General features: G+C 49.9%; 1 protein-coding gene across 1 annotated transcript in view; it reads left to right on the forward strand.

Annotated features, from left to right (window-relative positions):
* Positions 1-830: 830 nt before the first annotated feature.
* The window catches only part of ZBTB10 (zinc finger and BTB domain containing 10), a 33,163-nt gene continuing 21,783 nt past the window's right edge, over positions 831-12,210 (forward strand). Inside the window, exons 1-2 of the mRNA XM_073550605.1 lie at positions 831-1,807; positions 6,551-7,442. Of these exons, the coding sequence (XP_073406706.1) occupies positions 1,097-1,807; positions 6,551-7,442 (1,603 nt within the window). The 5' untranslated portion in view covers positions 831-1,096. The remainder of the gene's footprint in view (positions 1,808-6,550; positions 7,443-12,210) is intronic.

The raw sequence follows: 12,210 nt of genomic DNA on the forward strand, positions 1-12,210 counted from the left end.
GTATATACTGTATACTGCCCCCCCAGGGTGGTATATACTGTATACTGCTGCCCCCCCAGGGTGGTATATACTGTATACGGCTGCCCCCAGGGTGGTATATACTGTATACTGCTGCCCCCCAGGGTGGTATATACTGTATACGGCTGCCCCCAGGGTGGTATATACTGTATACTGCTGCCCCCCCAGGGTGGTATATACTGTATACGGCTGCCCCCAGGGTGGTATATACTGTATACTGCTGCCCCCCCAGGGTGGTATATACTGTATACGGCTGCCCCCCCAGGGTGGTATATACTGTATACGGCTGCCCCCCCAGGGTGGTATATACTGTAGCCATGTACACGGACCCCCATCCACACCACTGGACGTCGCATGCTTGTGTATGGCCGCAGTCAGCTGTTCTCTGTTATCAGCCCGCAGTGTTGTCCTCGGTGATGACGGTCGCGCAGCAGAGGCTCCTGCCCGGTCACCGCCGTGTGCTCCCTCCCCTGTGCTGGCGGTGACGGCACCTGCTGCAGGTAGTGAGGTGACAGCAGTTGGGGGGGTGCGGGGTGACCGTGTCCTGTAGGGGGGTGCGGGGTGACCGTGTACTCGGGCAGCGGTGGGGGGGGGGTGCGGGGTGACCGTGTACTCGGGCAGCGGTGGGGGGGGGGTGCGGGGTGACCGTGTCCTGTAGGGGGGTGCGGGGTGACCGTGTACTGGGGAAGCAGTGGGGGGGGTGCGGGGTGACCGTGTCCTCGGGCAGCAGTGGGGTGAGGCGGGGTGTTGTGTGCACGAGGCCTCCCCTCCCTCAGCTGCTCCCCCACCCCCCTGACTCCCCCTCTCCGGACAGCGCCCCAGTGCATTGTGGGCGCAGTCCGTTGTTCATTTGCCATCCGACCTCGGCCGCGCAGGAGACGCCGCGTCTTGTGGGCGCTTTCCGTCCCCGGAGCCGGTGGAGGCAACAGCCGCAGCATTTCAGGGGCCTGAGTGAGCGGAGCTGGTACCCAGCACCCCCCGCGGCGCACACAGCGGGCACGTCACGTCTTGTACCGGGGGGCGGCAGCGGGTCCCCCCACCGGAGCTCCCGGGCGGCCTGTGTGCGTGCGGCGCGGACATGGCGGAGATGAACCGCAGGACCTTGGCCTTCCGGGGCGGCGGAGGCCTGGCTGCCGTGGTCCCTATGAACAATAACAACAATGGCGGCAGCGCGCTGTCTGCGGACGACGCCGCGGCCTGGTCTCTAGGCCGGCAGCTGAATGGCGGAGGCAGCGGAGCTCCTGCCGGGGAGGAGGAAGAGGTGGAGGTGGAACTGGAGCCCGAGGGCCTGCTGGACGACGACGAGGAGGAGAGCGGGGCCTACCCGGGGGTCGTGCTGGCCGGCCGGGCGGAGAGCCGGCAGAATGCGGCCGGTGGCAGCGCGGTGACCGGGGCCTCGGGCAGCGGGGACAGCAGCGACGACGACGAGGAGGAAGAGGACGACGATGAGGAGGACGAGGAGGCTGCGGGCGGCCGGAGGGAGGCGGCGGCCGCAGAGGACGAGGACTGCAGCATCCAGGGAGACGGGCCCCGCCGCTACGGCCTCCTCCCCGCCGCCCGCAGCCAGTCCCTGCTGCCCAGCCTGCACTGCTCCTTCCAGGGCTTCTGGCTGCAGGAGTTCCCGTGGCTGCGCTTCTGCCAGGAGACCGGCCTGATGTCCTGCGCCTGGTGCTACAAGGAGACGGGCGGCCACGACGAGCTGGCCAAGGGCACCCGCAACTACAAGAAGGCGCTGCTGGTGCGCCACTGCCAGTCCCCGGAGCACCGCCTCGGCGACCCCGCCGCTCAGGTGAGCCGTCCTGCAGCCTTAGGCGCGGGGTGATGTTCTGTGTGGGCCGGGCACTACGAGTCCCAGAATGCCAAACGCTGCCCTCTGCGCTGGGACTTGTAGTCCGCCCGGCCGCAATGGCGGCTCTCTAAACATTGTGATCACGTGTGTGTGCTCGTCCTTGGAGATCAGGGATCTAAGCTGATTACTGCGCGGCCCGGGAGGAGGGGGTGACCTACATTCTGCAAGAGGGGCCGGAAGTGTGCTCCCGGGCGCCCCCTCCCTGCTGCCTCAGGTGGGCGCCGCCTCGGACTTTCCCGGGTGACTACGTGGCTGCTCCCCGATGGGTCCCTGCCTGTGCTGAGGGCATGTGCTCAGCGCTGCCCCCCGATCCCAGTAATGGCCGCAGGTGAACCCCAGACATTGTAGATGGCTGCTGCACATCCAGAGGTGGTATATCCACAGGTGCTGCACCTGCTCTCACCATGGCCGGCAGGTGCAGGGGGTCCAGCCTCTGAGAAGCCCCCCTGACAATGTGAAGGGCTGCAGGTCTAGTGCTGTAGGCCCTTCACTGCACATCCTGTGATCCGGGGCAGCTGCGCTGGGAGCGGAGCTGCGTTGGGCGGCTGAGTGTCGCGCTGGGAGCGGTGCTGCGTTGGGGCGGCTGAGTGTCGCGCTGCGCTGGGAGCGCTGCTGCGTTGGGACGGCTGAGTGTCACGCTGCGCTTGGAGCGGTGCTGCGTTGGGGCGGCTGAGTGTCACGCTGCGCTGGGAGCGGTGCTGCGTTGGGGCGGCTGAGTGTCACGCTGCGCTGGGAGTGGAGCTGCGTTGGGACGGCTGAGTGTCGCGCTGGGAGTGGAGCTGCGTTGGGACGGCTGAGTGTCGCGCTGGGAGTGGAGCTGCGTTGGGACGGCTGAGTGTCGCGCTGGGAATGGAGCTGCGTTGGGACGGCTGAGTGTCGCGCTGGGAGTGGAGCTGCGTTGGGACGGCTGAGTGTCGCGCTGGGAGTGGAGCTGCGTTGGGACGGCTGAGTATCACGCTGTGCTAGGAGCTGTGCTGCGTTAGGGCGGCTGAGTGTCGCGCTGGGAGTGGAGCTGCGTTGGGACGGCTGAGTGTCACGCTGTGCTGGGAGCGGTGCTGCGTTTGGGGCGGCTGAGTGTCACGCTGGGAGCGGTGCTGCGTTGGGACGGCTGAGTGTCACGCTGCGCTGGGAGCGGTGCTGCGTTGGGACGGCTGAGTGTCACGCTGTGCTGGGAGCGCTGCTGCGTTGGGGCGGCTGAGTGTCGCGCTGGGAGTGGAGCTGCGTTGGGACGGCTGAGTGTCGCGCTGCGCTGGGGAGGCTAAATCATAGCTGTACCCCTTACAGTTTCTCGATGGTACATGACGGCACATCTCCACGCTGTGTTGTCACTATATCTGTTGGGAATACTCCTGCAATTAGTGGTGCAGGGCCACGACAGATATTGGCCTCTAGGGCACCAATCACGTTTGGTTGCGCATGAGTTGTAGCATCGCCGTTAGTGTTTCTCTCTAGGGAAAAAGTTACAAAGAGCCGTGCAGCCATTGCAGACATCCTCACTATGACGTATTATCATAAGCAAGATTACTCACCACTTTCTTTCCCATAGAAAAACATGAAAACTCTGGTCCTGCTGCGTTTTCTGGTGACTCGCAGGCAGCTCTGCTCAGTGAGAATCGCCGACATGGCCGTGTGTCTGTGCGGCTTTAACATTGTAATTGCTGAAAGAACTTCATTTATTTTGTATGCAAGACAATCACTGAGGAAACTCTGATGATAGAAACAGACACTGACCAAATGCTGACTCACCAGTGTTATGGATCAGATTTTAATATGTCCATTTTATTTTTTCACAATCAGACATGTGAATGAGGCGTTGTGATCAGCGCGAACAGGGGAGAATGTTGTGTTGTATTCAATTGATAATTGCGAGAGCAGGCAGCGCCTGATGGGACTACTACTCCCGTCAGCCTACACCTGCTGCCGCTAATGGTGAGAGCAGTCAATAGATGGGAGTATTAATCAGCCACAACGTGCTATAAATAAATAAAATAAAAATAACTGTGGGTTCCCCTGTATTTTTGATAACCTGGCAAAACTGACTGCTGTGGGCTGCCGCCCTCAGCTATCAGTGTTAGCAAGGCTGGTTATCAAGAATACAGGGGTCCCCACGCTGTATTTTTAATTAAATAAATCATGTAAAAAAAACAACCAGTCTTGCTAAAGTAGAGAGCTGGGGACTGGTATTCTCAGGCTGGTAAGGGATCATTTCCATTGGCCCCCCACCAGCCTAAAAATAGCCTGCAGCCGCCCAGAAAAGGCACATCTATTAGATGCACCAATTCTGGCACTTTACCCTGCTCTTCCCACTTGCCCTGTGGCAGTGACAAGTTCGTATTTGTGGGGTTGATGTCACCTTTGTGTTTTGTGTGGTGACTTCAAGCCTACGGCTTCGTAATGGAAAGGCATCTATAAGACACCTATCCATTATTAATCCTATAGTTGTATGGTAAAGTCCTTTATTTGAAATAAAAACAAAACACACATTTGCTTTTTTTTCTCCTGTAATAAAAAAATAAATAAAAAAAACATATCCCTAAGAGTACGTGCACACGCTGCGGATTTTGTAAAATGTGCAGGTCAAAAGACCCGCGGTTTATCTGCGGTTTATCACCTCTACAATGGAGGAGATGGTAAACCGCAGTGGAATCCGCAGAAACAAGTGACATGTCAATTCTTTTTGTGGATTTGAAACCGCAGCAAATCCACGCGGAAAACTCCGCACTGTCTGCACTGTGGTTTCCATTTCCCATAGGATATTATGGTACTGTACACCGCAGCAGAAACTGCTGCGGATCCGCAGAACCAAAACTGCTGCGGATCCGCAGCAGAATCCGCAGCGTGTGCACATACCCTTACCTGTCCAACATTTTGTCCCATGCCATAATCCATGACTGGGGATAAGTAGTTTTAAAACTGGATGGTGCCAAGATGTGACTGTCCAGGCTGAGAAACACTGGGAAATGAGCTGCTGAGCAGTGGTGATCTAATCAAAGTTACTGCAGGTCACTGAGGCTGCGTTCCCAGCCAGGCTGAACTGCGGTGAGGGGACCAATATCAATGGCCCCTTACCAGCCTGAGAATACCAGCCCTCCCTCAGCTGTCTGCTTTAGCAAGGCTGGTTGTAAAAAATTTGGGGGGAACCCAACACCGTTTTTTAAAATTATTTAAATCCCTCTATTCTTGATAATTAGCCTAGCTAACGCTGACAGTTGAAGGTTGCAGCCCACAGCTGTCAGTTTTTTGCCTGACTGGCTATCAAAAATAAAGGGGAACCCACTTAGTTTTTTTAAATTTATAGTGCAGGCGGTGGCTGAATACTCCCATCAGCCGCTGCCTGCTCTCACTGATATTAGCAGCAGCAGGTTGTAGGCTGATGAGAGTAATGGTCCTATCAGCCACCACTGCCTGTTCTCTCTTTTATCAGTTGAATATAACTCTCAATATTCTCCCCAGTCTTCACACCCGGCACTGGGGAACATCATGAACCTTACCGCTGCTTCCCTGGCGCTGGTACATGTGGAACTGATGGGGCACATGTACACTGATTTCTCTGGTATTGTTTTTTCTGGTACTGGAAATTTCAGGACATGAGAGATTTATTAATGCATTTGTGTCAGACTTCTGTAAGTTTGTGCAGATTTCATACTTATAATAAAAATTGCCATTGTTTTCCCTTCTTACTATTCTAAGGCCACGTTCACATGTTCAGTATTTGGTCAGTGTTTTACCTCATTATTTGTAAACCAAAATCAGGGGTGGACCAATCAGGAAAAGTATAATGGAGACACGTCACCACTTCTGTATTTATCACCCTCTCCTGGTTTTGGCTCACAAATATTGAGGTAAAACACTGAACGTGTGAAGGGGCAGCACCTGCCACCAGCGCAGCACACTATCAGTTATGCTGGAGAATGCAAAATCTCTGTGCCGCTTAGTAAACTTTTCACATTTCATTCCAGTTGATACCAATTTGACTGGTTAGTGAAACGCTCATCTAAGTGACTATCTTGCTAATGTTGCATTCAGACTGGTGAACTGCAGCCTTTAAATAACTGCCAACCTGCTACATGCGGCCACTTTATAGCCTGTTTACACCAGCCTCCTTCTATTTCATGTACACAGAGTAATTGGTAAGGGTGCTTTAAGACTGCGTTTAGGGACACGTTTGTTGGTCTCCTCGAGGCTTATGTCCGAATGCGCCGATGTGGCCATAGACTATAATGGTGCCGCCACAGCAAACGTGCGCTCTGCCGTGCATCATTTTCAGGAGTGTACGCCTAATGGAGACGGACATCCAGACGTAGTAGACTACCGCTTTACCTGCTGATAGGCGGCATGGATAGACTGGCTGATAATTGGGGAAACAAGCTCTCCTTTGAACTTGGAGTTCTCATTCCTGAATTTTTTGACTTGTTTAAATGCACCCTAAAGGTACGTGCCCGTGATCCAGGAGCTGCGGGTTTGACGCTGTGTATTTATGCAGCGTCAAACCCGCAGTGGCCAGATGTGACAGCATACTGGATGGAATTTCTAGAAACCCCGTGTCCACAGACGCCTGTGGATCACCTGCGGAGACTGACCTGCGGCGCATCTTTCCAGACCACAGCATGTCAATTTCTCTTGCACTGATTCCAGTCTCCGCAATAGAAATCATTAATCATTAATTTTCGCTTTTCTTTGCAGGAGCCTGAAGTAAAGCAGGAAGTGCCAGAAACATACAGTGACTATAGTACAAAGCCAAATGAGAACTCCTACTGTTACCAGCTTCTGCAGGAACTAAATGACCAGAGAAAGAAGGGCATTCTCTGCGACGTCAACATCGTGGTAAATGGCAAGGTTTTCCGCGCTCATAAGAACATCCTGGTTGCAGGCAGCCGCTTTTTTAAAACTTTATACTGTTTCACAAACAAAGAGAGCCGTGACCAAACTACTGTTACATACTTGGACATCGTCGCTGTTCATGGGTTTTCGGTCATCTTGGACTTCATGTATTCTGGTAATCTTGTACTCACAAGCCAAAACGCCATAGAGGTGATGACTGTGGCTAGCTACCTCCAGATGACTGAGGTGGTCCAGTCGTGTCGCAATTTCATCAAAGATGCCTTGAATATAAGTATAAAGTCTGAAGCGCCGGAGTCTGTTGTTGTCAGCTATAACAAAAGGAAAAACAGCGAGGGGAATCCTCCCCGGGAGCAGAAGTCTGCTAGTTTCTGGGCCACCCGCAACCTTACCAGTTTAGCAAGCAATGCAAAGCTAGATACAGACGGGTTCAGTATTGAAGAAACCTCCACCGAAAACTTCCAGGCCAATGATTCAACATGGATTCAGGATAGTTCTCCAGAGGTTACGGAGATCGAGCCACCAGCTCAGGGAAAGGTCTTTGTATGGAATGAAATGGCTTCGAATGCAGTAAGCTCGCAAGAGGGTAATAAGCAGAGGAGGAAAAACCAAACTACAAAGAGATTTGTGTATAACATCCCTCCAAACAGTGAACTTCAGGTAGATGGGAACACAATGCTGCAGCAACCTAACCCTTACCAGGAGGAGTATGTGCAATGCTTCCAGGACGGAGCTGGTAGGTCCTGGCCACCTATATCTTTATTACTATTATTTATGTGTGTGTATAATATATATATATATATATATATATATATATTATATTATAATATATATATTATATATTATATTATATTATTATATATATATATATATATATATATATATATTTTTTTTTATTAGCTGATGAGCCCGGCACTGCCCGGGCATAGTAACTAACTGTGGTTAGTTATAACAAATTGTAATTATCCTCCATCCCATAGTCCCGTGCCCATATACCCATTATACATATCCCATATGCTCCATCCCATAGTCCCATGCCCATATACCCATTATACATATCCTCCATCCCATAGTCCCGTGCCCATATACCCATTATACATATCCTCCATCCCATAGTCCCGTGCCCATATACCCATTATACATATCCCATATGCTCCATCCCATAGTCCCATGCCCATATACCCATTATACATATCCTCCATCCCATAGTCCCGTGCCCATATACCCATTATACATATCCTCCATCCCATAGGCCCGTGCCCATATACCCATCATGCATATTCTTCATCCCATAGTCCAGTGCCCATATACTCATCATACATATCCTCCATCCCATAGTCCACCGTTATGACATCATAATGAGCAGCGGGGCTTGCAACCTGTGATGACATCAGCGTTGCCATGGAAAGCATTATGACATCCTAATGAGGGGCGGGGTTTGACGCGTGCACACTTTTTCCCCAGTATGTATACAAGGGCAAAATTGTTTGGTGAATTGGAACGCGCGGGGTTAAAATTTCGCCTCACAACATAGCTTAGGACGCTCTCGAGGTCCAGATGTGTGACTGTGCCAAATTTTGTGGCTGTAGCTGCGACGGTGCGGATGCCTATCCCGGACATATACATACATACATACATACATACATACATACATACATATACACTTGAGCTTTATATATTAGATATATATACACACACACACAAGTGGAGAATAATATATTCTAATTTGATGTATATATTTGTTCATTTAGTGGCTATTTTACATCTAATATATATAGTAATTGAATTAAATGGGGTGTCTTCAAACCAGGAATATTTGAGAATTTGCACAAAGCCACCAATGTGATTTCAGCTCCCAGTTCTCAAAGGTCCTTTGGGCAATGAGAGCATCAGCCTCAGGGGGTTTCTGTGGCCAAGCAAAGATCTTGATCATCATGTAAATGTAATTCCTAAATTACTCATTAACTAGTTAAGTTACATGCACGTCTGCAAAACTGTTTGTCGTTTTACTCCATCGTATGCAAGTGACAGAAGCACTGGCTCCTTCATGTGATGGACACCATCAATTCCCAACTTAACCCTTTGGTTTAGCTGACAGGGTTTTTCTAGTGCAGAGATAAGTGGTCTTTAACCTTTCTGGAGATATTGCTTAGTTGGTTTATAGACTGGGATTGTGACATTGTAAGGTATTAAAGGGGTTGTCCACTACTAGGGCAACCCCTTCCTGATCAAAATGTTTAGCAGCGATTAAATAATCAAGCCTATACTCGCCTCCCGTGCCGGCATTGTTCCCTTGCTGATGGTACTCGCGGTCCCGGGGCTGTTTTGACACCGGCGCCCAATTAGCCCTGGCGTCACTGTCTCTGCCTTTGGACATGAAGAGGAAGCCAGGGCTGCATCTGGTCTCAGACTTCCTCTTCCTGGTCAATTCGAGGGGGGCAGGGACAGTGACACCGGTGCTGTTTGGGCGCCGACGTCACAGCTACAGCACGGGAGGTGAGTATAAGCTTTATTATTTTATGGGTACCATGTGAGGTGTATGAGAAGAAGTTGTCCAAGTAGTGGACAACAACTTAAATATTAGGAACGATCAGGTACTTACATCTTGGTGTCTGTGGTTGTCACAATTTAATTATAAAATCTCAAAGCTTTATAGATGGCTCAACTGGAAATGAGGACACTGATGGTGAGCGGATCAGCAGCGGTCTGGCTGCTTGAAAGGAAGTACTGCACAATTTCAAGTGAAGTCATTATCATTCGGTCTTCCTCTGTGCAGTGCCTCCTTGAGGCCCTTAAGACCTTCAAACACTTGTAATGAATTTAAAGTATGGAGAAACCCATTAACACAATGCTGCAGCAACCTCTCCCTTACCCTGTGGAGTATGTGCAATGCTTCCTGGACGGACCGTTAAGAGTATACAAGAGTTGGCAGCCAATCGGCCAGAAGTCGGCTAGAATTGCAGTCGCTGATCTAGCAAGATGACATCAGGATATTCCAGCCCCGTTACAATACTAGCTGTAGTCAGAATGTTTTGTTTGCAGGATGTCGCTCCTATGTATGGAATCCAATAAATGAGGGTTGTGTTAAAATAATTGCAGGTATAGAGTCCAGGTACACGTGATCCTGCATAAAGAAGCACTCCCATTAAAATTATTATTATGGGCTAAACCTCTGTGATTGTATATGTGGTGTAGGTCCAGTAATATACCCACCGATCGCCATCTTCGCATGTCCAGGTCCACTTTATTCTTTTCTGGGTTACGTTACTGAAATTCTGACTATAGCTCCCACTGCCCTGTATGTGTGACCTGGAAATCACTATTACAGTGCAAATCTATGGAGAATTTTTTTTTTCTTTTTGACTCTCCTAAGACTTGCATTGCCATAGTGTCTTCCTCCTCAAATATAGAAGCCTTGTGTTATCCGGATAGTTGGAATCACCGTCACGTAAACCAGAATATGGGCACAGCGTCACTGGACAATGATGAAGACCGCAATCGGTGAGTGTATTAAAGGGGTACACCAGGGAGATAAAAATAACTGTAAAGATGAGATGCCCAGTTTACTTGAATTATGTTTAAAAAACAGGGCTGGCCGTTACTCACAGTGGTGAGCTGCACACTGCTGGGTGACGTAAGGTCCCAGACAGGAGGGGGGGAGCAGTGAGGAGCAGATCCTGTCACATGGAATTACAAGGGTTATAAAGATAAAGTGCACTGGGCATCTCATGTTTTATAGTTTGAGGGCAGGGACAGTACAAAAATGTATCTCCTCAGAGTACTCCTCTAATGCCCTTGTAAGATGTTACATATACCGTACATTCACACAGGTTTAGACCATAAACATTTTAATGCGGAGTGCTTCTTTAATCCAAGCTATATGAGGTTCACTTTGTGTTTAGCGCCATTCAAGCTGGATGTTATGAGAGATTCCAGATCTCCCTCCAGCAGAGCACAGCCCACTCCTGCAGGGCAGAGTCTGCACATAGCGGTGCCCTATGGTGGCAATGCTCTGATCTGCAGGCCAGTACATGGGACAATGGCGTCCCTCACTACATGGTGGTGGGGACGGCTGTGTCTGCTCAGGAAGTTGTAGGTCAGCTCTGACTGTAGAAATAGAGGGGATGGTGAAGGACACAGCAGCAGAGGGTCACTGCTAGCACGGTTTTAAAGAGAACGTTGTTCTGATTCTGGGGGAGGGTCAGATCCACAGCGATTTTATCATGTGGGTTATCTCTGCCAGTTTGTGGGTGGCATTTCATCAGATCTCATCCCCGATGCTGGTACTGTAATAGATTTCCATTCACAGGTGATACATTTGGTGCAGAAATTTTGGTCTCTGCATGCTGCGGTGGTTTTAATTTTGGCATCCGGATATATAGGAATGGGACAGTCCCCCCAGAATTCTGATAAAATCTGCCATGTGTGAATTCGCAGTTGGTGGTGACTTTCTGCCTCAGACGTGCGCTGTAGATCTGAGCCTGTAAAGGCTCATTGTAGAGCAGCTGCTGAACTCTACATGGTTCGTGGTTCTCACATTTTTACAATTTACGAAGAAGAACATTTAGGACCTAATTCATGAGTTTACATCTGTTTTAGGACAAATTGTGGAAACATTTTGTGACTCTTTCGGTAAATACTACATCTCTGCCATATTCTTGAAAAGTGGCCAGAGCTATACGGGGTTGTCCATAGTGGTGAGTTAACGTGTTCCGATAAGGTGTTACCCTGTTAGCACCCGAGCGCTCTCAGATATCTTCGGCGTGATTGAAAAATATGTTTGAGTCCCCGCGGCTGCATGTCTTGCGGCTGTTCAACAACCACAACACATGCAAGGATTGTCTAACAAACATACAATCTCTGCTGTCGAGCAGCCGCGAGACATGCATCCGCAGGGACTCGCCTCATATTTTTCAAGCACGCCGAAACATTTAGTTGGGACACGACCATGCTCAGATAACACCTTATCTGAATACGTTTCCTCATCATTTGACTTGTCCACCTTTTGAGGACAGTTTTTTTTTTTCCCTACTTACAGTGCCTTGAGAAAGTATTCGACCTCCTGGAACTTTTCAACCTTTTCCCACATATTATGCTTCAAACATAAAGATACCAAATGTAAATTTTTGGTGAAGAATCAAAAACAAGTGGGACACAATTGTGAAGTTAAACGAAATTTATTGGTTATTTTAAATTTTTGTGGAAATTCAAAAACTGAAAATTGGGGCGTGCAATATTATTCGGCCCCTTTAACTTAATACTTTGTTGTGCCACCTTTTGCTTCGATTACAGCTGCAAGTCGCTTGGGGTATGTCCCTATCAGTTTTGTACATTGAGAGACTGAAATTCTTGCCCATTCTTCCTTGGCAAACAGCTCGAGCTCAGTGAGGTTTGGTGGAGATTGTTTGTGAACAGCAGTTTTCAGCTCTTTTCACAGATTCTCGATTGGATTCAGGTCTGGACTTTGACTTGGCCATTCTAACATCTGGATATGTTTATTTGTG

Source organism: Dendrobates tinctorius, unplaced genomic scaffold (assembly GCF_039654945.1).
Source record: "Dendrobates tinctorius isolate UK_male_01 unplaced genomic scaffold, ASM3965494v1 ptg000165l, whole genome shotgun sequence".
Classification (NCBI taxonomy): Eukaryota; Metazoa; Chordata; class Amphibia; order Anura; family Dendrobatidae; genus Dendrobates; species Dendrobates tinctorius.